The 25,091-nt window shown below is 41.3% G+C and overlaps 3 protein-coding genes across 3 annotated transcripts in view; 2 read left to right on the forward strand and 1 right to left on the reverse strand.

Moving 5' to 3' along the window:
• The window catches only part of LOC106587217 (neuroplastin), a 39,229-nt gene extending 35,568 nt beyond the window's left edge, over positions 1–3,661 (forward strand). Inside the window, exons 8-9 of the mRNA XM_014175392.3 lie at positions 2,254–2,330; positions 2,574–3,661. Of these exons, the coding sequence (XP_014030867.2) occupies positions 2,254–2,314 (61 nt within the window). The 3' untranslated portion in view covers positions 2,315–2,330; positions 2,574–3,661. The remainder of the gene's footprint in view (positions 1–2,253; positions 2,331–2,573) is intronic.
• Positions 3,662–3,844: 183 nt separating this feature from the next.
• LOC145864224 (uncharacterized) lies at positions 3,845–15,001 on the reverse strand. Its single transcript, XM_082969467.1, has 5 exons — positions 8,863–15,001; positions 7,433–7,516; positions 6,629–6,816; positions 5,972–6,046; positions 3,845–4,050 (listed from the first exon to the last, which is right to left on the reverse strand). Exons 1-5 carry the CDS (start codon positions 8,896–8,898, stop codon positions 3,906–3,908), a joined length of 528 nt encoding a protein of 175 aa, XP_082825593.1. The 5' UTR covers positions 8,899–15,001; the 3' UTR covers positions 3,845–3,905.
• Positions 15,002–21,874: 6,873 nt separating this feature from the next.
• Positions 21,875–25,091, forward strand: part of LOC106587216 (potassium/sodium hyperpolarization-activated cyclic nucleotide-gated channel 4) — an 89,516-nt gene continuing 86,299 nt past the window's right edge. The window contains exon 1 of the mRNA XM_082969931.1: positions 21,875–22,435. Within this exon, the coding sequence (XP_082826057.1) occupies positions 21,875–22,435 (561 nt within the window). The remainder of the gene's footprint in view (positions 22,436–25,091) is intronic.

Here is a 25,091-nt window from a genome sequence, read left to right on the forward strand (position 1 = left end):
CACATGTTTTAAGGGTCCATACACAGATCGGCTACATACTGTAGCTAGCTACACATTCATAGGAATACAGTTATTTTTTATCCTCCACTAAACAATAAGCAAATAAATAGTTAGCTAGCTATGTTACTTCAGCTGCATTGCATGGCAAATATAAGCAGGGCAAGCTAACACAATTGTACATTCAATTTGCAGTAAATGCTTTAGCTAGCTAGATTCTTTACATCCACTGTTTCACAAGACGACAGTCTGGTTTGCAGGTTTTCTCAGGAGTCTCTAAAACATTAAACAACACGAATTACAATTTCATACTCATGTCATAGCACTAGCTAGCTGACTTGCTAAATAGCGATTTTCGTAAATTAACTTTATGACAAAAAAATATGCACAGTCGTTTGTCTCTACATTAACTAACATATTCCTCCGGGGCGGCAGGGTAGCCTAGTGGTTAGAGCGTTGGGCTAGTAACCGAAAGGTTGCAAGTTCGAATCCCCGAACTGACAAGGTACAACTCTGTCGTTCTGCCCCTGAACAAGGCAGTTAACCCACTGTTCCTAGGCCATCATTGAAAATAAGAATTTGTTCTTAACTGACTTGCCTAGTTAAATAAAGGTAAAATATATATTTTTTTTGCTTGACTTGTTATGACGTTATAATTACTTACATTTGCTTCCACTTTAATGTTTTGTCAGCCATCTTTGCTGAAGAAAGTCACCAGGGACCGGTGGCTCGCGTCAAATTCGTCATTGGAACCACTCGATATGATTGGTCATATAAAAACCTCGGGACCCAAATGCATAATAAGTGCTCTAACTCCCCCTTGCGGTGGTCTGGAGCAATGAAGCCGTGACGCTGGGTACCTCTAAGGCCTGCGGTGTAAGCTCGCAACTTTTAAAGGAGGAACCACTGTACAAGCTTGGCACACCAGTATTTGGGGAGTTTCTCCCATTCTTCTCTGCAGATCCTCTCAAGCTCTGTCAGGTTGGATGGGGAGCGTTGATGCACAGCTATTTACAGGTCTCTCCAGAGATGTTTGATTGGGTTCAAGTCTGGGCTCTGGCTGGGCCACTCAAGGACATTCAGAGACTTGTCTCAAAGCCACTCCTGCATTGTCTTGGCTGTGTACTTAGGGTCGTTGTCCTGTTGGAAGGTGAACCTTCGCCCCCGTCTGAGGTCTTGAGCGCTCTGGAGCAGGTTTTCATCAAGGATCTCTCTGTACTTTGCTCCGTTCATCTTTCCCTTGATCCTGACTAGTCTCCCAGTCCCTGCCGCTGAAAAACATACCCACGGCATGACGCTGCCACCACAATGCTTCACCGTAGGGATGGTGCCAGGTTTCCTTCAGATGTGACCCTTGGCCTTCAGGCCAAAGAGTTCAATCTAACATCAGACCAGAGAATCTTGTTTCTCATGGTCAGAGTCCTTTAGGCAAACTCCTTTGGAAAACTCCAAGCGGGCTGTCGTGCATTTTACTGAGGAGTGGCTTCCGTCTGGCCACTCTACCATAAAGGCCTGATTGGTGGAGTGCTGCAAAGATGGTTGTCCTTCTGGAAGGTTCTCCCATCTCCACAGAGGAACTCAGGAGCTCTGTCAGAGTGACCATCGGGTTCTTGGTTACCTCCCTGACCAAGGCCCTTCTCCCCTGCGGCCAGCTGTAGGAACAGTCTTGGTGATTCTAAACTTCTTCCATTTAAGAATGATGGAGGCCACTGTGTTGTTAGGGACCTTCAATGTTTTTTTGTTACCCTTTTTTTTTTACCTTCCCCAAATCTGTGTCTCTGTGCTCTATGGACAATTCCTTCGACCTCATGGCTTGGTTTTTGCTCTGACATGCACTGTCAACTGTGGGATCTTATATAGTCAGGTCTGTGCCTTTCCAAATCATGTCCAATCAATTGAATTTACTACAGTTGGACTCCAATCAAGTTGTAGAAACATCTCAAGGATGATCAATGGAAACAGGATGCACCTGAGCTCAATATCGAGACTCATAGCAAAGGGTTTGAATACTTAAGTAAATAAGGTATTTCTTTTTTACCAAAAAAATTCAAAACCTGTTTTTTCTTTGTCATTATGGGATATTGTGTGTAGATTGATGAGGGGAAAAAATTATTTAATCAATTTTACAATAAGGTTGTAAAGTAACAAAATGTGGAAAAAGTCAATGGGTCTGAATACTTTCCGAATACACTGTATACATACACATATCATCATTTCCCCCTGGAATTGACTAAACTCTTGGTATTTCTTCACTAGGAAAACAAATTCGACAAACAACCACAAAGACAAAAACGTGCGCCAGAGGAATACGAAATGAGAAGCTACTCGTTGCAGTAAGTATTCTGGCCTTTATAAAATGAGAAGCTACTCGTAGTGAGTATACCGGCCTTTATAAAATGAGAAGCTACTCGTTGTAGTGAGTATTCCGGCCTTCATTGCAGTGAGTATTCTAGCCTTTAGAAAAAGGAATCTGAGGCATATGGAAGTCAACAGGGAACTAAATGATATACTGTAGGAATGTGATAATGTGCACAGGTTATACTAATTCCTTCCTCTCCCCTGATTTTCATTAACAGATGACTAACTGCATATCTTGACCATATGAAGGTATCTGAGGAGGGAGCTCCAGGCAATTTTTAATGAAGCATATCTCATCTCTCTCTTATGAGAAAAAACAATAACAGCGTAACACTGGCAGAAAAGAACAAGATGGCTGTCTTAAGCATGCCTTATTCAGTCTTACATGAACAGTCCTGGACGGAGAGATGACTAATTCCATCACGAAAGGTGTGCACATCTTTTTTTGTGTGCTGTTTGATGTCTCTTTTATTCATTTTATCATGTCCTCCAACCAGAGGTGATCCTTTTTGTATTACATATCATGTAAAACGCATGCAAATGATTACGCAATAGGATGCCCAGAATAGACTTTGTTGTTTTCCCTCATGTCTGTGTGGCTATTTTGCGTCCAAAGGAATTATGTTTTTTTATGAAATTGTCCTGAACTGAAAAATACTGTTATATTCTTAAATAACTTTGTACAGCTGATTCATTGTCATTAAACTATGTTTTATTTAGTGAAAGGAAAGTCCACTCTTAACAGCCATTATAGTGAAAATGTGATGCAAGGGATTCGATGTCTGGCAGTATTTACTTGAAAATGATTATATGAAAATTACTACTATATCTATCTAGTTATAAATAAAATGAGTGTTTATTTTTATTTTTCAGAGTAACTTAGGATGTCTTGTATATGTTGAGGTACGAGTGTTCAAACAATAGCAAATACTGTATGTAAAGAAAAAAATACATTTTATATTTCCCAACTTAATTCATTCATTTTATTTTTCTGAAATTGTACAGCATGGCTATTATCCTATGCAATATGTATTCATATATAGATATATTGGGGGCAGTTTGTTTTTCTCAGTGAAGCTTTAATATTGTGGGATCACTTGGAAGCTGGTATAGCAAAATGCACTGCTGTAGCTGCATGACTCCTGTCCTATAAATACAGTGTACCCATGTGTATTGCAGTGCAAATGGACCTACATTAGGGTGGGAATGGAAGGAACTACGGTATCTCTAGCCACGATAAAACATCAGACCAATAACATACGAGACCAATACATTTTTGAAAATAAAAGGCTCCAAAATACATTTAGTTTTTTTTGCCTCGAAAATCCTTTCTAGAAACCGCAACATTTGCCCTGCTATAAATATCCTCCTACAACACAATAGTCACTATGTTCCAGCACACATTTACACAATCAGCAGCATGAAGAACAACACATCCCCCAACTCTTCCACAACCCACCCACATGTGTACCATGTGTAGTGAGTTGACCTGTCTCTCTCTGGCTGTTCGTGTTGATGAGCTTCAGCTCCTCAGTCCTGGAGCACTCTCTTCAGCTCCCCTTCCACCTCCTCCACCAAGGCAGGGAAGCTGGGATCCAAGAGACACAGGCGGAGGAAGGGCTCCAGCTCCCCATGGAACAGAGCACTGTGGCGGTACACCAGGGGCAAGGACAGACCATGCTCGCCCAGGAAGTGCTGAGGAAAAATAAAGATACACCAGGGATCTGATGATTTGTTTGTATAGACTTAAAGCTGTGATATCGGCTAACGACACTGCTCAAAAAAATAAAGGGAACACTTAAACAACACAATGTAACTCCAAGTCAATCACACTTCTGTGAAATCAAACTGTCCACTTAGGAAGCAACACTGATTGACAATAAATTTCACATGCTGTTGTGCAAATGGAATAGACAACAGGTGGAAATTATAGGCAATTAGCAAGACACCCCCAATAAAGGAGTGGTTCTGCAGGTGGGGACCACAGACCACTTCTCAGTTCCTATGCTTCCTGGCTGATGTTTTGGTCACTTTTGAATGCTGGCGGTGCTTTCACTCTAGTGGTAGCATGAGACAGAGTCTACAAACCACACAAGTGGCTCAGGTAGTGCAGCTCATCCAGGATGGCACATCAATGCGAGCTGTGGCAAGAAGGTTTGCTGTGTCTGTCTGCGTAGTGTCCAGAGCATGGAGGCGCTACCAGGAGACAGGCCAGTACATCAGGAGACGTGGAGGAGGCCGTAGGAGGGCAACAACCCAGCAGCAGGACCGCTACCTCCGCCTTTGTGCAAGGAGGAGCAGGAGAAGCACTGCCAGAGCCCTGCAAAATGACCTCCAGCAGGCCACAAATGTGCATGTGTCTGCTCAAACGGTCAGAAACAGACTCCATGAGGGTGGTATGAGGGCCCGACGACCACAGGTGGCGGTTGTGCTTACAGCCCAACACCGTGCAGGACGTTTGGCATTTGCCAGAGAACACCAAGATTGGCAAATTCGCCAATGGCGCCCTGTGCTCTTCACAGATGAAAGCAGGTTCACACTGAGCACGTGACAGACGTGACAGAGTCTGGAGACGCCGTGGAGAACGTTCTGCTGCCTGCAACATCCTCCAGCATGACCGGTTTGGCGGTGGGTCAGTCATGGTGTGGGGTGGCATTTCTTTGGGGGGCCGCACAGCCCTCCATGTGCTCGCCAGAGGTAGCCTGACTGCCATTAGGTACCGAGATGAGATCCTCAGACCCCTTGTGAGACCATATGCTGGTGCGGTTGGCCCTGGATTCCTCCTAATGCAAGACAATGCTAGACCTCATGTGGCTGGAGTGTGTCAGCAGTTCCTGCAAGAGGAAGGCATTGATGCTATGGACTGGCCCGCCCGTTCCCCAGACCTGAATCCAGTTGAGCACATCTGGGACATCATGTCTCGCTCCATCCACCAACGCCACGTTGCACCACAGACTGTCCAGGAGTTGGCGGATGCTTTAGTCCAGGTCTGGGAGGAGATCCCTCAGGAGACCATCCGCCACCTCATCAGGAGCATGCCCAGGCGTTGTAGGGAGGTCATACAGGCACGTGGAGGCCACACACACTATGGAGCCTCATTTTGACTTGTTTTAAGGACATTATATCAAAGTTGAATCAGCCTGTAGTATGGCTTTCCACTTTAATTTTGAGTGCGACTCCAAATCCAGACCTCCATGGGTTGATAAATTGGATTTCCATTGATTATTTTTGTGTGATTTTGTTGTCAGCACATTCAACTATGTAAAGAAAAATGTATTTAATAAGATTATTTCTTTCATTCAGATCTAGGATGTGTTGTTTAAGTGTTCTCTTTATTTTTTTGAGCAGTATATAATCTCCCAAGTCAATTAAGTGTTAATTATTTCATTGGCCTACTCTACACTTCAGTAGTGGCAGGGAATAACTACAACCCCATGAAGTCTATGTTACATTCAAGCTCAGTGGGTGAGAGCAGTAACTCCTGAATGTTAAATAACTACTACTTATTCAGCTCGCGCGATTGTCAAACTCCATCAAGTGATCATTACATGAATCATCATCCTCAGCATTCATCAGTCATCTATCTAATCACTGTGTTGTGTCAGTACCAACTTACCTGGGTAAGACGTTTGATGGATAAAGAGCCCTGGACGACCTCAGGTTCAGTAGCAATAGCCTCCCCAGCACTCGCCTGATGACAAGGTTAAAAGAGATGATACTAATGCCACAGGACTTTACATGGCAACACACCAAGGGAGGTTAAGCTGCATCATAGCTGAATCCTTTATTGAACGATTTCCCTCAGTCATCATGGCTCATTCATCCTCACTGAGAGCTTTTTCAAATGTGTGTGATGGTGTTTATTGTTGGTTTAATTTCTCCCCCTTCTGTGTGGGGAGGTTAAGGATTAACATATCACACATTGTCATTGATTCATACATAAAATCCATATTAACCTAGTTGGTTCCAGGGCCGTTCAGTATTAAACAAGCTATATTGTTTTCATGCTTGTAAATTGCACCATCTAGTGGGTTATTCTTACTGTAACAACAGTAACTTTAGTCCCTCATTAACTATAGTTTGCCTCATACATTATGAAGAATAACATTCTTAAAATAAGAACAGCAACAAAGGTGAAAAAAAATGTATGCAATGCACTCATTTCAATTAGTTAATGTATTGCTGGAGCTGTTACAATTCAGATGTCACAAAATACACTTTCATGATGCAATACGTAGCTACATGTTTTCTGTGTGAATGTGTTGTTGAGTACCTGTTGATCCTGTGCAGTGGTCTTGGTAGGGGGCTGATTGGATGTTGGGGGGCAGCTGAGTGGTGGTGGTGGCCCCCCTGTGTAGTGACAGGCAGGTACACCTTCAGTCTGAGTACTGCACTGCTACACTCCTCCAGGGCCTCAGCCCTGCTGCCACTGAACTGCATCCTGATCTGACGGCTCTCCCCCTAAACATACACAGCATTGTTTCGTGTGAAAGCTGGCCTATATCTCCTCTTCGCCGCTACTGAGGCAATTTTGACCAGCAGACTACAAGCTTGACACGCCACTTACAATTCATCACAGTGGCACTTACCTACAACACTTATTTAGCCTACATATCACTCACAAGCCAGGCCCTTGGCAGAACATGGGCAGCCAAAACACCACTCACAGCGAGCTAGTTGTGCCAAGACTGTTAAAATGCATCGTGTCAGGCCTCAGATCCCCTTAATTCAGGCCATTTAATGACCAATTACACTGTTGTCTCAGCACAGCCACCCCTGCCAAACATTAGCTCTGCCACACTCATGTCAATGTGAAATCTGGCTATGGTAAATAAAGCTGCCACTATACAAATTGCTGAGGAAATTACCTTCTGTAAAATTCCGGTGTTGCCTTGTAGTTAACATTAGCCTAAGTTTCATATAAAACTAGGTGCTACAAGTTGGTATGTATACTCTTGTATACTGTAGCTACTGTAGCTTGTATACTGTAGCTACTGTAGCTTCTATTTAAAAATGGTGTTGTTTCTAAAAGCAAATAAAGGCTTTTATCTCCAAGAAAATAACTTTCGCAACCCACCTTAACAGTCAGACGGAAGAGCAGGGTATCTGATTTCTGCTGAACTTTGAGGAAGCTTGGAGCATCAAGCAAGGAAAACCCATCCTGAAAAATGCAGTAACACAACAATCAGACAGACTTACAATGGTAAACAAACAACAGTCAAAAGTCATAGTAGTAAAATCAAAGTCATATTGGATAGGGCACACAGCTAATCCTTATGTCTTCAATGAGACATACAAGTCCATTTAATAGTATCAGATGGAGCATGCAGCAATCACAGCTCTACTTTTGGTTAGCAGGAGCAATCTCAAATTATCTGAAATGGCATAAGCGCACCTGCAGGGGGCTCTATTGACTCAGAAACCCATCCAGACATCAGAATGTATTTGTAAAGATAACTTCCATCTCCATCTCAAACAAACAGCTGTTGGAGGCTGAAAGTTGTACTAAATATCATCTTTGAGAGTCATAAGCTGTGTTCAAATACTCATACTAACCACACTAAACATACTATTTGTGACGTGATTTGAGTACATGGTATGCTTATTGGTCATAGTATGGATATAGTTAGCATGCCAAAAGGTTGTCGTACTAAATTTGGACAAAATACGAAGTATACATGCAGTGGACACTATTTCCGTGCTTTTAGGGCCCATAATGCAATTCTTCCGAAAATGGGCGTGGCTTCACAACATTTTCAGATTTGAAGAAAATGGCGAAAATATGCAGCCGAAGTCTGACGAAAGCGGATACAAATTATTCATTGGTTTAACTAATTATGAAACATTTTAAGAATATGTTGAGTAATGTAATAAAGTATTGACTTTTCAAATAAGTTTGTTGTGACAATTTGTTAGCTACATTATCCTTATGAACCGCATAGCATTACAGCAGTAGGTATGTTAGCTAGCTACCTAACGTTAGCTGGCTACTAATACATTGTACTTGCCAGGCAGTATTATTAACTATCTGCTATCTAACTAACTACCCAACGTTTATTGACTTCATTATTCACATAATTCTTAGCTAAGTGGTATGGACATTGTTCATTCTGGCTATCTACTCTGATTTCAGAGCAGTCTCGCGCAGAATAACTGATGAATTTATATTCAACACCTGTTGAATATGGCCGGTGTGTCACGCCCTGGCCATAGAGAGGTTTTTGTTCTCTATTTTGGTTAGGCCAGGGTGTGACTAGGGTGGGCATTCTATGTCCTTTTTTCTATGTTTTGTATTTCTTTGTTTTGGCCGGGTATGGTTCTCAATCAGGGACAGCTGTCTATCGTTGTCTCTGATTGGGAGCCATACTTAGGCAGCCTGTTTTCCTTTGGGTTTTGGTGGGTGGTTACTTTCTGTTTAGTTCATGTTCCTGACAGAACTGTTTAGCTGTCGTTCGTTTTCTTGTTTTGTTGAAAGTGTTCTATTCAAAGTTAATGATGAGCACTCACCACGCTGCGCCTTGGTCTACTCCTTTCGACGGCCATTACACGGTGCCAGTAAACGTCGGCAAAAAAAGCGTAAATAAATTGTTGCCAGTAGGACAGTTACAGCATAACCAGCACTGCTAGGGCAAGCAAAATGGTCAGAGTGAGGTGTTCTCTCAGTCTCATTTGTGTCTGGAAGTAGCTAGCCAACGTTAGCTTGGGTGCTTGACTGCTGTTGAATGCTTGGATCAACCCTACTTCTTGGCCAGAGCGTCCAGTGTGCGCTCTGAACGCTCCGAATTTATGAATGGACAATCTGACAACGCTCTGGATTTACGAACGCCTAGAGCGCACTCTGGCACTCCAGGTTGAATTTACGAACACAATCAAAATCTTAAAATGTTTAGCTAGTCATTTGTTATGCCAGTGGTTCCCAAACTTTTTATAGTCCCGTACCCCTTCAAACATTCAACATCCAGCTGCATACCTCCACTAGCACCAGGGTCAGCGCACTCTCAAATGTTGTTTTTTGCCATCATTGTAAGCCTGCCACACACACACTATACATTTATTAAACATAAGAATGAGTGTGAGTTTTTGTCACAACCCTGGTCGTGGGAAGTGACAAAGAGCTCTTATAGGACCAGGGCACAAATAATAATCAATAATTTTGCTCTTTATTTAATCATCTTACATATAAACATATACATATAAACTCACCACAGGTTAATGAGAAGGGTGCGCTTGAAAGGATGCACATAACAAGTTGGGTTGTATGAGAGAGTCTCCGTCTTAAATCATTTTCCACACACAGCCTCTGCCTGTATTTCGTTTTCATGCTAGTGAGGGCCGAGAATCCACTCTCACATAGGTGCGCGGTTGCAAAGGGCATCAGTGTCTTAACAGCGCGATTTGCCAAGGCAGGATACTCTGAGCACAGCCCAATCCAGAAATCTGGCAGTGGCTTCTGATTAAATTCAATTTTCACAGAACCGCTTTTTGCAATTTCGATGAGGCTCTCTTGTTCAGCTATCGGTAAGTGGACTTGAGGCAGGGCATGAAAGGGATAACGAATCCAGTTGTTTGTGTCATCCGTTTCAGGAAAGTACAATGCCTTGCAAAAGTATTCATCTCCCTTGGCATTTCTCCTATTTTGTTGCATTACAACCTGTAATTTGAATGGATTTTTATTTGGATTTCATGTAATGGACATACACAAAATAGTCCAAATTGGTGAAGTGAAACGAGAAAAATTACTTGTTTCAATAAATTTAAGAAAAATGTAAAAGTGGTGTGTGTATATGTATTCACCCCCTATGTTATGAAGCCCCTATGTTATAAATAAGATCTGGTGCAACCAATTACCTTCAGAAGTCACATAATTAGTTAAATAAATTCCACCTGTGTGCAATCTAAGTGTCAGAAGATCTGTCACATGATCTCAGTATATACAGTTGAAGTGGGAAGTTTAGACACACCTTAGCCAAATACATTTAAACTCAGTTTTTCACAATTCCTGACATTTAATCCTAGTAAGAATTCCCTGTCTTAGCTCAGTTAGGATCACCACTTCATTTTAAGAATGTGAAATGTCAGAATAATAGTAGAGAGAATGATTTATTTCCGCTTTTATTTCTTTCATCATATTCCCTGTGGGTCAGAAGTTTACATACACTCAATTAGTATTTGGTAGCATTGTCTTTAAATTGTTTAACTTGGGTCAAATGTTTCAGGAAGCCTTCCACAAGCTTCCCACAATAAGTTGGGTGAATTTTGGCCCATTCCTCCTGACAGAGCTGGTGTAACTGAGTCAAGTGTGTAGGCCTCCTTGCTCTCGCACACGCTTTTTCAGTTCTGCCCACAAATTTTCTATGGGATTGAGGTCAGGGCTTTGTGATGGCCACTCCAATACCTTGACTTTGTTGTCCTTAAGCCATTTTGCCACAACTCTGGAAGTATGCTTTGGGTCATTGTCCATTTGGAAGACCCATTTGCGACCAAGCTTTAACTTCCTGACTGATGTATAGAGATGTTGCTTCAATTTATCCACATAATTTTCCTTCCTCATGATGGCATCTATTTTGTGAAGTGCACCAGTCCCTCCTGCAGCAAAGCACCCCCACAACATGATGCTGCCACCCCCGTGCTTCACGGTTGGGATGATGTTCTTCGGCTTGCAAGCCTCCCCCTTTTTCCTCCAAACATAGCGAAGGTCATTGTGGCCAAACAGTTCTATTTTTGTTTCATCAGACCAGAGGATATTTCTCCAAAAAGTAAGATCTTTGTCCCTGTGTGCAGTTTCAAACCGTAGTCTGGCTTTTTTATGGCGGTTCTGGAGCAGTGGCTTCTTCCTTGCTGAGCGGCCTTTCAGGTTATGATGATATAGGACTCATTTTACTGTGGATATAGATACTTTTGTACCTGTTCCCTCCAGCATCTTCACAAGGTCCTTTGCTGTTGTTCTGGGATTGGTTTGCACTTTTCGCACCAAAGTACGTTCATCTCTAGGAGACAGAACGCGTCTCCTTCTTGAGTGGAATGACGGCTGCATGGTCCCATGGTGTTTATACTTGCATACTATTGTTTGTACAGATGAACGTGGTACCTTCAGGCGTTTGGAAAATGCTCCCAAGGATGAACCAAACTTGTGGAGGTCTCCATTGTTTTTCTGAGGTCTTGGCTGATTTCTTTTGATTTTCCCATGATGTCATGCCCTATAAAGAAACAATCACAAAATTTGAGTTTGCTATTCACAAGAAGCATTTCCTGATGTGAACCATGCCTTGAACAAAAAAGATCTCAGAAAACCTAACATTAAGAATGGTTGACTTGCATAAAGCTGGAAAGGGTTACAAAAGTATCTCTAAAAGCCTTGATGTTCATCAGTCCATGGTAAGACAAACTGTCTATAAATGGAGAAAGTTCAGCACTGTTGCTACTCTCCCTAGGAGTGGCCGTCCTGCAAAGATGACTGCAAGAGCACAGCGCATAATGCTCAATGAGGTTAAGAAGAATCCTATACTGTCAGCTAAAGACTTACAGAAATCTCTGGAACATGCTAACATCTCTGTTGACGAGTCTACGATACATAAAACACTAAACAAGAATGGTGTTCACGGCAGGGCACCACGGAAGAAGACACTGCTGTCCAAAAAAAACATTCCTGCACGTCTGAAGTTTGCAAAAGTGCACCTGGATGTTCCACAGCGCTACTGGCAAAATATTCTGTGGACAGATGAAACTACAATTTAGTTGTTTGGAAGGAACACACAACATTATGTTTATAGAAAGAATGGCACAACACACCAACATCAAAACCTCATTCCAACTGTAAAGTATGGTGGAGGGAGCATCATGGTTTGGGGCTGCTTTGCTCCCTCAGGGCCTGGACAGCTTGCTATCATCGACGGAAAAATGAATTCCCAAGTTTATCAAGACGTTTTGCAGGAGAATGTTAGGCTATCTGTCCGCCAATTGAAGCTCAACAGAAGTTGGGTGATGCAACAGGACAACGACCCAAAACAGACGTAAATTAACAACAGAATGGCTTCAACAGATGAAAATATGCCTTCTGGAGTGGCCCAGTCAGAGTCCTGACCTCAACCCGATTTGAGATGCTGAGGCATGTTCTCAAGAGAGCAGTTCACACCAGACGTCGCAAGAATATTGCTGAACTGAAACAGTTTTGTAAAGAGGAATGATCCAAAATTCCTCCTGACCGTTGTGCAGGTATGATCCGCAACTACAGAAAACATTTGGTTGATGTTAATGCAGCCAAAGGAGGGTCAACCAGTTATTAAATCCAAGGGTTCACATTCTTTTCCCAGACTGCACTGTGAATGTTTACACGGTGTGTTCAATAAAGACATGAAAACGTATAATTGTTTGTGTGTTATTAGTTTAAGCAGACTATGTATGTCTATTGTTGTGACCTAGATGATGATCAGATCAAATTTTATGACCAATTTTGCAGAAATCCAGGTATTTCCAAAGGGTTCACATACTTTTTCTTGCCACTGTAGATACGGCAAGTTATGTTTCTCCATTTCAAATGGACTTCAGCACAATGGAGGGATGAATAGTCTACTCAGCTCTGTTACATAAAACATTACACTTCAGCTCCGTACTTCCAGATTCAAAACAGATTTCAATTTTCCTACCCCGCTGAGTTGTTCCGAAGGGATTAGATCAAATTTGTATTTTTAGTTGAAAATGATCATATCAGGAAGTAATTACATTATATAATTTCAACAAGACTTGTCTTCAAGCCATTCTGTGAGGCATAGCCAGTCGTTTTCTGAGGCATGGTTAGTTATCCGAGTCAGGTTGAGAGGTTCCATTTCCTATAATTCCAATCGCCCCTCCTTCCTCCAAATACTGAGAGAAAAGCCCCCATTTCACTATATCTTAGAATCAGGAGTAATCTGGATGATGATTACACACAATAACACACTCTCTCTCCTCCAGCATGGTGCATCCTAATATGGCATCATCATTCAGTTGGGACTACCCTGGCATCAGCCACTGTGTACTACTGTAAACTCTCTTCATTGAAAGATACTCAAGAGCATTAAGATTAAGGGCGCCGATCTATCAATGACCGCTATCCCCTTTTGTCAGAGAGCACTTTGTGTCCTGACCTGAAAAAGCATGTAGCCTTGCCTGGCACCCTGGCTCAGCACGATAGCTGTAGCCACTTTCCATCCAGCACTCGATGTGGCATAGTGCAGCAATGGCCATTGTGTTTCTATAGCAATTCCCACCGAGTCTCTCAGCTGCACACAGAGTCTGTCAGTGAACCTTGAGAAGACACAGGATAAACTACACACTAACACAGGCACTACTCTATGTACAGCAGCAACATAGCAGGTGTTCAGTATTTGTTCTCGTTCCTTGTATTTTTAAGGGCTTGTAATCAAGTCATTTGAATGCCAAAATTGGGGTCACTTTTCAACATTGTTGCAAAAAACATACAATTGTATCCATAGCTAGACTATCTGCTTATAATCCTAATAAAATAGATCTAAGTTTAGACTAGCATTAGTTAGAAGGCATATTTGTTAATAAAAAATATGTGTACAAAGTGTACAAAACTGACTGTACAAAACATTAACACCTTCCTAACATTGAGTTGCACCCCCTTTTGCCCTCAGAACAGCCTCAATTCTTCGGGACATGGACTCTACAAGGTATTGAAAGCATTCCACAGGGATGCTGGCCCATGTTGACGCCAATGCTTCCCACAGTTGTGTCAAATTGGCTGGTTGTCCTTTGAGTGGTGGACCAATCATGATACACATGGGAAACTATTGAGTGTGAAAAACCCAGCAGCGTTGCAGTTCTTGACACACTCAAACTGGTCCACCTGGCATCTACTACCATACCCTGTTCAAAGACACTGCAATCGTTTGTCGTGCCCATTCACCCTCTGAATGGCCCCCTAATGTTTTGTAGTCAGTGTAATTTAGGCCAACAATGAGTGCAGGTTGGACAATAACAGTTATTATATGTCTATTGAGTGTACATTTGGCAGTAACTTGGTATATAATAATGAATTATTGAATATATTGGGGGATATTTTATTTGAATTTGATCTTATTTGGACACATTGTTATTTGGCCTAGAGATGTGCATGCATGAAATGTGCGAGTCCAGATAAAGGACTGTAAAAACTAGAACCAGATCCATCCAGGAATTACTTGACTTTTGGACATCAAAGGGCATATAAAGTCTAGTAACTAGACCTCAACTCACTTACCAGAAGATCGTGACCTTGGGACACCAACATATGACCGGATTCCACAAGGGTGAGCACCAATTCACCCGCGCTTTCACTGGGCTCAAACATCGAAAGAAGTTTCAAGACACATTTTTCAACATCACATCTGAGGCAAGATCCATAATGTAAAGTGTAGGCCTATAACTATTTGATTTGCTAATGTAGTAAACTAGGCTATATTTGTAAACAATGTTTGGTTAGCCAAGCTAGCAAGTGGCATTAGGTAGCTAACTTTGGCTAGCGTTATCTCCTATAAAACAGACGTTGTTGGACAAAATTCACTAGACAACTTCATGTCACCTTCCACGGATTACCGTCGTCTTCTTTGGTCCCAGGCAAAAAACGTCCAAAACGTTTCAGCCTCCATATAGATTTATGTACAGTTGTCATTTGTAAAAAAATAAAAATAATAATAATATTTATATAGTTAGCCACGTTTGTTTTGCTTGATGAGTGCGGGAATATCGGAAATTCACGAACTCATGAGTCACGCGTGTAGATTGTATTTCTGTATGCGCGCATGCGCTAGGTTCTGGCTGGATGTGCTAGAAGTGCGCCTTCTTTTGTGCTAGCCCAGCACACTAGTTGCACCTACTCAATTCTAACCTAATCCCAAAACTCAATTACTCAATTTTTGATTTACTGAGTGATGTGTTGGTGGTGCTGGATTAGAATAGTGACCACGTTTAAGTGCGGAAGGTATTCATAGCTCACATACAGCGTAAAGTATTTGATAAAGTGTTTACATGCACCTTTGATATCCCGCTCACGAGTATCCCTTTATTCATGAATAAACAGAATATTCCTAATTTCAATTTATATGGAATAGTAACTGAAATATGGACAATGACTTTAGGCCAATAATATAATATTAATATAATATTAAATATAATATTAACTCATGCAGAATTATGCATTTCTTGCAGTAAAATGATACAACAAATGTTAATTTTGTCTCAGGAACAGAAGTGGAGAAATATGCATTTCATTCAGCCTCTCTTGAGAAAATGTGAATGAGCATGTCATGTAATGTGTTATGTGTTATGCAAGCAGTACTTCACCAGTGGTGGTTGCTGATGTTTAAGATGAGGGAGGGCGATACTTTTTTTAATGAGCATGGCCTTATTTCTATTACAGCATATTGGATGACTATAATTCATATTCCATTCACCCAGCTCAATGTAACATTGATAGGTTTAGGCTACTACATGATCCTCAAATTTTCCCAATACCCATCATGAGGTTGCTAAAACCTAGCCTATGAATAAAAGTTAACAACGTAGGTGCATAGGTCGAGAGAAAAATGTGAGTAATCGAGGTGACAGTGACCGCCTTGCACACTCTTGCCTGCATCTAGCTGATATAGGGTGTAAACATTAGTCCACCAGTTGGAAACAAGAGTTTCTATTGGAGAAATTCAGGTATGTTTACCCCTGTTTCGTTCTGTTTGCTTCTGTTTAAGAAAGTTTTTCAACAGAATCGGGAGAATTTATACCCCCTTGATCACGTGCAAACACAGTTCACTTTCATAGCAGCCACATACAAACAGCATGAACATTTTGATTGTTGTATAATTCCTTCTCACATCTACATGCTCTCCTCTCACCTTTTCAGTTCGCTTGTGGATTTCAGTGCACAACACATCAGCTGTCTGTAACCAGGTGAAAAAATATTTCCAAACCTTCCTGCTGACCGCTACACACAGCCTACATTTTTGTCACCATATTAGCTAACAACGTTAGTAATGTCATAGTCAATATAGCTACTAGAACTAACGCATTAATAAACCTGCTACAATCATGGAGTACAGTGAACAGTGAGTAAGCAGTTACACCCAGTAGAAATCATTTAATAAAACCAAAAGCTTACCTTTACTTGGAAGAGTTCCAGTGTTGGATAGCCATAGCCAGCTAGCTAACATAGCATCCCTCTGTTTGGTGCCTGGTGTTTTAGTAGGCTAAACTAGCTAGCTAAATGACAGTGAAAGTAAAAAAAAATACATCTAATTATAGTTAGCTAGCTAGCTTATGCTTTTAGTACTAGATTCATTCTCTGATCCTTTGATTGGGTGGACAACATTGCAGTTCATGCTGCAAGAACTCTGATAGGTTAGAGGACGTCCTCCAGAAGTTGTCATAATTTCTGTGTAAGACTATGGAAGGGGGTGAGAACCATGAGCCTCCTTGGTTTTGTATTGAAGTCAATGTACCTAGAGGAGGACGGATACTGGTGGTGCTGACCTATAGAGTGCTGTTGAGGCTACTGTAGACCTTCATTGCAAAACAGTTTGTTTTAATCAATTATTTGGTGATGTTAATATATTTAGTATAGGCCTAGTTTTATCTAAAAAGGGTAACTTTTTAAATGTTTCACTATTTTTATTTTTATGAAATTCACTGAGGATGGTCCTCCTCTTCCTCTGAGGAGCCTCCACTGATTTTCAACCACATTTTCAACCACAACCGCACCAAAGACGAACTGAAAACTTGTTTCATCGTTTTCTCAGCTTTTCATTTCCTTAAAACCAGTCGAACTGATGACATTTGGACATTTTGCACAGGACCAATCTTTCCACTGTTTTCGAGTTATTGCGTTTTCTTCCCGGTCTCTAAACAAAGCAGACAACGTTACCATTGTTCCCTAGATTACTAATGCATTCATTCTATCGATGTAAGACATTATTCTGCTGAGCAATAGTTTATTTAGTCTTCTGGGGCAAACAGTTATGACAGAAGAGAAGCTGCATATATCTTAACTATAGTTGACATATAAATGGCCTACCAAATGTCCAACAAAAGGTCTGAAATTATAATATGGCCTACCAAATGTTGGAAATGATGAGCAGAAACATGTCTAAATTAGGGGTGAAAGTAGCCAGTAGACTATAAGGTCTAGTACAGAGTATCAGCAAAATAAATAAATAAATACATTTTTCATAAGAGAAAATCAAGTCTGAAATTTCAAGGTGGAAATTACAAACTTCATAAGCCTTTTTAAACCTCAAATACACTACAAGTTGTACATTTCCTGCATTGCATCATTAGGCTATATCATTAGGCTATAGGCTAACAAACCTTATAATGGGCCTGCACTGAAAAAGATGTTGCATTTTTAGGTTTATGCATTATTTTTACTGCATCAGGGATAGCATACACAGATGATTCAGCTTGCAGTCTTCTTCAGTGTGTAGGTTAAAAAAAATACATTCAAAACACCATTTGTAGGGAACAACCGATGATTTGCAGGTGCTTCTAATCAGGGTTGCCACACATCTGCCAATTAGGGATGTGGCTTTTCTGATCTACCTGTATACCACAAAGAACTCCAGAATTATTGGGTATGGGAACAGGCACAAACGTGGGAGTGGGCACAAAGGGCATTTGAGGGCATCTTGAGTTAAGCATTCATGAATCAATTGGCTTAGGTGTCTGCTCACTTGGATACATTATATAAATTCATGAGATAGCTTACCACAGCCTATATCCTTTTTGAACATGAGTTTTATGGATTTTATTTGCATAGTTAATTTGCATTATGTAGGCATTGTTAAGGTTGAGCAAAATAGACAAAAAATACATTTCTATAACCCTTTAACAATGTTTATTTCTTATACATTTTGGTCTTTGAAAGTTATCTTGATAAATCACCAGTATGGCATTAAAATAGTGTAGCTGTTTCCCTTACCAGCTGATCATTCTACCACAGCTGCTGTCTGTATATCCTACAACCTGATGAACAGAAGAATGGCATAGCAGCCTAATTATCACCTTCGGATACGCGTAGCCCAGACTGCAAAAAAACGATCCCGAGGGGATATAACTTAAAAGCACCTGATAGCTATTTAAGAAATGGGGAGAGCTTTGCTTATTTGCAGTTCTCGCTCCTGCAGACTGGTCTCTAAGACTAGACATATTAGTATGATATGTTACATTTGGCATGGTTACATAAGATAGAAGGTTACTTAAGGCAAAAATGAAAGGAGTGGGGTTGGTCGAGGTTGATGTATAACGCAAAGGGCGTGTTCGAATCCCATTATGGAAACTTTAGCATTTTGGCTAATTAGCAACTTTGCAACTACTTACTACTTTTCAACTACTTTGCAACTGCTTAGCATGTTAGCTAACCAGTGCTTGCCTTGGACTGAAATAGATGTTGTGCCGGTGTTGTGCCGAAAAGCTCCCCCCCCCCCCCCCTTCGCGTGAACGCGCGCACACTCAATTCTACATTGCTGCGACTTGCTTGCTAGTTGAGATATCTGATCACGTTAGGCTGCGTTTCATTTGATTTTTATGTTGGTTTGATAGCAGGGGAGGCACTAGTAATGTCTGCAGTTTTCAGTTTGGCTATTTGTTTCAAGTGTATTAGTCAATAAATAAATCTCTTTGCCAAAATGCATGATCTCTCCCATGTCTTATTCAACTAGTAGTTGTTCTGAAATGTTTATTGCTTGCCTACATTTTACTACCCTCCTATATGTTTAATGTAACACACATACATTAATTATTACCTTCGGTTGCCTATCCTGACGTGTAGTGTGTTCTGTAGAAAGTATTTGACTCTGATGTGTGCCACAGAACGTATTTGACTCTAGCCACAAAATTAAGGAAAGTAGGGGGGGGGGGGGGGTTCGCCAAGGCCATTTTCTTGCCTGCTGAAATTCTCCCCCCCCCCCCCCTTCTATCTTGGGACTGCAAGGACTGGCACACTTCAGAATCATTTTTGGTGACCTATCATGCCCTCTGATGTGTGCCACAGGAAGTAGGTTAGACTAGACTCCAGTCACAAAAGGAAGAGGTTATTTCAGCAATAATAGTTTTCCGAGCCCTCTAATGTTCTCTACCCATCCCTCAATCCTCCATCCCATCATGCTTTTCCCTCTTATGGCTTTTCCTACAAAGAATTACACTTTTTCTGTTTTAGTTTTTAAGAATGTAGGTACACTAGTAATAATAAAATAATAACAATAATAAATCAAAAATTTGTACTCTGGGCGAAAAAGGAAGTTATAAGTCAACATGAGTGCATATCCATAATCACAGTAAACTGTTATAATAATAGAAAAAAATATGACAAAAAGAAATACATGTATAATAATATAATAAACAAAACTATGACTGAATGTGCCTCCATGAAGAAATCCCTCCCCAATAGGTCCCTTCGCCCTCAATAGGCCACCCCCAGCACCTCCATCATCCCCATCAACCTCCCCCACCCCTCAACCACAAAACACAATAATGATAATAATAATAGAAAAAGTACATATTCATAGGACACTTATCTCATCTCTTTTCCTACATCAGATATGCAGGTTACATTTCCACGTGGATGACAGCACATAATCAGCAAGACACAGATGCTCTTCATCCGAGGGAATGCCTACCCATTCTCAGATGTTAGATAACCCGAGATGATCTCGTCATTTACATTCCAGCCCTTGTCAGCTCCAGATTGGACTCCTTCAACTCACACCCTGCTGGAATCCCTGCATTCTCAGATTCCCCTCTGTTATTAATGTTCATATGGTAATCAATAAAGTGTTTAAAAATGCTGTACTTTTATTAACATATGTTCAGATCGTTCCCAAGATAGAGGGGGGGGGACCTTGACGACCCCCCCCCCCCTTCTAATTTCCTTAATTTTGTGGCTAGAGTCAAATACTTTCTGTGGCACACATCAGAGTGAAATATTTTCTATAGAACAAACTTCACGTCAGGATAGGCAACCGAAATCAATAATTAATGTATGTGTGTTATATTAAACATAGAGGAGGGAGTAAAATGTTGGCAAGCAATAAACATTTCAGAACAACTACTAGTCAATAAGACATGGGAGAGATGACTAATTTTGGCATAGAGATGTATTTTTAGACTAATACACTTGAAACAAATAGCCAAACTGAAAACTGCAGACATTACTAGTGCCTCCCCCGCGATCAAACCGACATAAAACATAAAATGAAACGCAGCCTAACGTGATCAGAAATCTCAACTAGCAAGCAAGTCGCAGCAATGAAGAATTGAGTGCGTGCGCGTTCACGCGAAGGGGGGAATTCTGGCAGGGGGGAGATTTTCGGCACAAAATCTGTACTGTTTATATTAAGGTGCAAGTTCTCCACAATACTTTTGAGCTAATATTCTAGAAAAGGAACATGAGCTCAAGCAGTAGAACATTTAAGGTGCCGGTCAGCTCGAGTGAGCTACTGCCCAAGTCAAGTACTGTAGCTAACCCTTCCCCTAACCTTAACCCTTTTAGCTAACCCTTCCCCTTACCCTAACATTAACTCCTAACCTTAACCCTTTTAGCTAACTCTTCCCCTTCCCCTAACATTAACTCCTAACCTTAACCCCTAATGCTAGCTAGCGTTAGACACCTAGCTAACATTAGCCACAACAAATTGGAATTCGTAACATATACCTTTTGCAAATTCGTAACATATTATACGATATCGTAACATATCATAGTAATTTGTAACATATCATACAAAATGGATGATGGACATCCACAAATTAATACATACCATACGAAAGGTAACATATCATACTAAATGGAGTGTCTCGGATTTCTGTCTACTACAGAGAAATACGAAATGCTCTTAGACCACGTTGTCTCCTATGGCAACCCATCAGCTTCATGAATATTCATGCTACCAGAATGCTTGGGATAGATGTCAGCGGGTCCTTGGATGCTGCTGCTGATGTAGCCTATGGTGCGTGATTGCATTGCATTGTTTATTATTGAGAGGCAGCTGACACAAACCTGGAGGAAAAGAGCATCCCTCCTCGCGCTGTTCATGACCTCCTCGTCTCCTCTCTGTCAGTCGGTCATGCTAAAGTGGCTTCTTCCAGCCCCCCCCAGCCCCACTTGGTCCGCACACGGTTGGAGCGTACGTGCCTACCAGGAGTGTTATGGTGAAGCGGACTGTCAAAGCAGCGAGAGAAGGCATATCTAAACTGTCAGGTAATGATCGAGATAGCCTCTTCCTGTATTTGCACCAGAAGAGCCACAGCCGCCCGTGTCATGTGTATCAGTGTAATGCTTTCAGGGTTTGAGATTAGCTCCAGACTGGTCGCTCTCACTCACAGATAGGGAGCTGTGTGGTTCGTGGCAATACTTCTCAACAATAACCATCCTATTCTGGACATCTATTGCATTTGAAATTGTTCGTTCCGTTTCAATGTCATAATGGACAGGTTGCACTCCTCCATGCGTAAAAGGCTCTACAGTTTGCCACAGCATATTGGACAGAAAGCTTCTATTATGGGCGAAGGAGAAGACGGCGACAAGGACACCCGGAGGAAGAGTATTAGGATGAAACCCTTGCCGTCACCAACCTCCAGAGGAAGCTTCAAAGCCATCGGGGAGACCAGAAGTGGGGACACAGTGATCATGGAGACGGACATTGGGAGACCAACGAAGACCAGTTTAAACGGAGATTGTCGGAGATTTCGTGGCAGTCTCTCCTCAATCACCAGTCGGCATGTACACGACTCAGACTCGGCGGAGGAGAGGCACCTCATCACAGAGGGGGACGTCACCCCGAGCGAGGAGAGCCCTGTCGGAGCTATTGGCGGTGGGGCGGACCAAGGTGCGCAAGGCGCCAGCGGTGGTGGTGCTGGTGGTGCCCAACATGCTTCTCTTGACCAGGAATCAGGGTTCATAAAGTTGGATGGCATTGATCAAATTTCGCCGGACGACGAGAGATTGTACCAGGCAGGATTCATACACAGGCAGTTTGGGGCAATGCTGCAACCGGGGGTCAACAAGTTCTCCCTAAGGATGTTTGGGAGCGAAAAGGCAGTGGAACGGGAACAAGAGCGGGTTAAATCCGCCGGATTTTGGATAATTCATCCTTACAGTGATTTCAGGTAACTAACTCCATTGCGCTCTGGCCAGACGTCAGAGCGTCATGCGCTGATGAAGTGTGGGCAGGATGCGTCCATACACACTCACCTAGCCTACAAGGCAAATGAAATGGGTACTTTCTTTTCAACTAATATTATCACTATCTCAATATCAGGCACAATGGCAAATGCATTAGTGATAGGGTATTTAGTGATGGCTTCAGAAAATGCAGTCATCTCGGGTATAAAATGATACATTTGGTTTAGGCCTAATTCTGTGCGTAAATGGGTGTGGAATCATTTGTTTAATGAATTGAAAACGAATCAAAAATAATTTACACGTCGGAGGATTACATAATCCCATGATACTTACTCTTCATTTTAATTGTATTTATTAGACATCAGCTATAATATAGCTATAACTTATTCAACGTTGCAAATACAATGATAAAGTCAAAAAAAAGTAAAAGAAATGTAATATAGGCTAATATATACGTGGTGTCAGAATAATGTGTGCAGCAGCAGGCCAAACATCACACACACAGATGGTTCTCAAAGGTGTCTGTTCAGTTTCTTCTAGGATAAATCACCTTTTAAAACCGAATTAATCGAAGTGCACCAATGTTCCATGTTCTCTCTTTTTCATTAAATCCAAATTATACTCAGGGAATTGATTTATCACTAATCAATGTACAGCAACTCTATTGGCTTGATGTGAGGTGATGTGCTAATGACTGAATAATTAGCCCCCCGCCACCACGCATACACACACACACACACACACACACACTCTCTACTTGTATTTAAGGTTTCAGGTTTCATGTGTTCAACATTCTTCAAGTTTTCATATAAGAGGTATAAATGGAAGTGCAGCCTCATTCTCTTGTTATTCATTAAGTATTGCCCTTGACTGTGACATTGGCTATACAGTACAGTGCATGCATCTGATGCATGGCTTTAAAGGTAAAGCACAGGATTGCTCAGCATTATGGACATTGTCCATTATTGATGCTATCCCTCAAGGGCCTACTGGCCATATGTCCAAAAACATACAGTGAATTCTGAAGTATATCCAGAGAATGAGTGAAACATTATGATGAAACATAGCTACAGAAAGTATGATATACAGCACAAACCAATATGAACGTAGCCTGCATTTATAAAGCATTTTCACACATTTTCAAAATAAGCAGTGATCTTTATAATCCCAATAATGTAATTAAGTTAATAACAACCTCTTACACAGGTTTCATTTATTCAGTGGATTGTAATCATTCAGCTCATGCATATAATATGGGATGGATTAGGAGTGAATATTGTATTAAGGAATAATGTTTTTACGCCAAAAGTTGATTACAGTATCGCAGCACCCAGATACAAAGTTTGATATTGCAATTGTAATATTTGTTATGCATCATTTAAATAGTAAATATATATTGTACAATATCATACTATATTAAACTATACTACAATTGAACACAATTTTATCTGATCCCATGAAACAAATTATAGTAATATACATGAATGCTTATTGTTCTTTCATGTAGGAGTTCAACCAAATTATCTCAAATACATAAACATTTTTGAGAGGTGATCAACTGAGTCATCATGCTTTCCAGTATTCTGATACATTCAAAAATATTTCAGGTCATTGATACATTTAGTCTCTGGCTGCCATACGGGGGATCTGTATCAGTGTTTCAAGGACAGGGAAATGGCACATGAAAACCTTTTACACTGTTGGCCTCTGGCCTCATGCTTACCTTATTTTTGTTGAGGTGAAACCGAATTGTCAACTGGACATACACAATCTCTAATCATATATTTAAAATAAAAGCCTCCAACTATTGACATTACATGTTGGCTAATGCCTTTATTGTTACCAGATGAAATGCTAACGCTAAGTGCAAAAATGTATCATAGTGTTGTGAAAGACAAAAGCAGAAGCCTAATTGCTCGACAGATCTTTCCCTGTCCTTGACATTGGATCTGATCCAGACAGTTTGTCTTTGGTTCATCTACTGTACACTGATATAATGATATACAGTAATGTCACATCCAACCCCATCACCTGTCACACAAGCAGAAGGTGTGTCATAACAGTAGTGCTTCAAGAACAAGACCAGGTTTGTCTCGCTTGTGAGAGACAAGTGTCCGTGACGAGTGTGTACAGGCAGTCTAGGCTGGTGGCCAGAGGGGGAGAGAGGGAGCAGGCAGGCAGCAGTGTCAGGCAGGCAGACGTAGCCCAGGGCTGTGGATAGAGAGTGAAGGGCTCAGGGAAAGGAAGACACTCCATGGAAAACAGACTGATTTATCTGCTTGTTTCCCCATTGGTCTTGTGAATCTACACAGACATTCTGCTGCCTTTACATCACAGGATGGTGCACAATTCTCAGATGCCTGGATTACTCAGCTCAGGCTGCCAAGAAAAGAAATGGGATGCCATTTGCTTTGCCTTTGCAAGAAGTGTATGTGTGTGTGGGTGTGTGTGTGTATATGCACTGTGCAAGTGACAGTATATAGTAGTAGGCATGCATATCTGAGTAAGTTACCCAGACTATTTTCATTGCCCCCCCCCCTTTTACACTGCTGCTACCCTCTGTTATTATCTATGCATAGTCACTTTAATAACT

The sequence above is a fragment of the Salmo salar genome, chromosome 26 (genome assembly GCF_965601325.2).
Source record: "Salmo salar chromosome 26, fSalSal1, whole genome shotgun sequence".
Taxonomy (NCBI): Eukaryota; Metazoa; Chordata; class Actinopteri; order Salmoniformes; family Salmonidae; genus Salmo; species Salmo salar.

What these genes read in the sequence shown, in the direction of transcription:
- LOC145864224 (XM_082969467.1), bottom strand. Translation starts at nt 8,898, where the DNA reads ATGGCCGTCGAAAGGAGTAGACCAAGGCGCAGCGTG. An exon ending in GTAGACCAAGGCGCAGCGTG is followed by an intron (nt 7,517 to 8,862) that starts GTGAGTGCTCAT and finishes TGCATTTTTCAG; the next exon opens with GATGGGTTTTCCTTGCTTGA. An exon ending in TCTTCCGTCTGACTGTTAAG is followed by an intron (nt 6,817 to 7,432) that starts GTGGGTTGCGAA and finishes GTGTATGTTTAG; the next exon opens with GGGGAGAGCCGTCAGATCAG.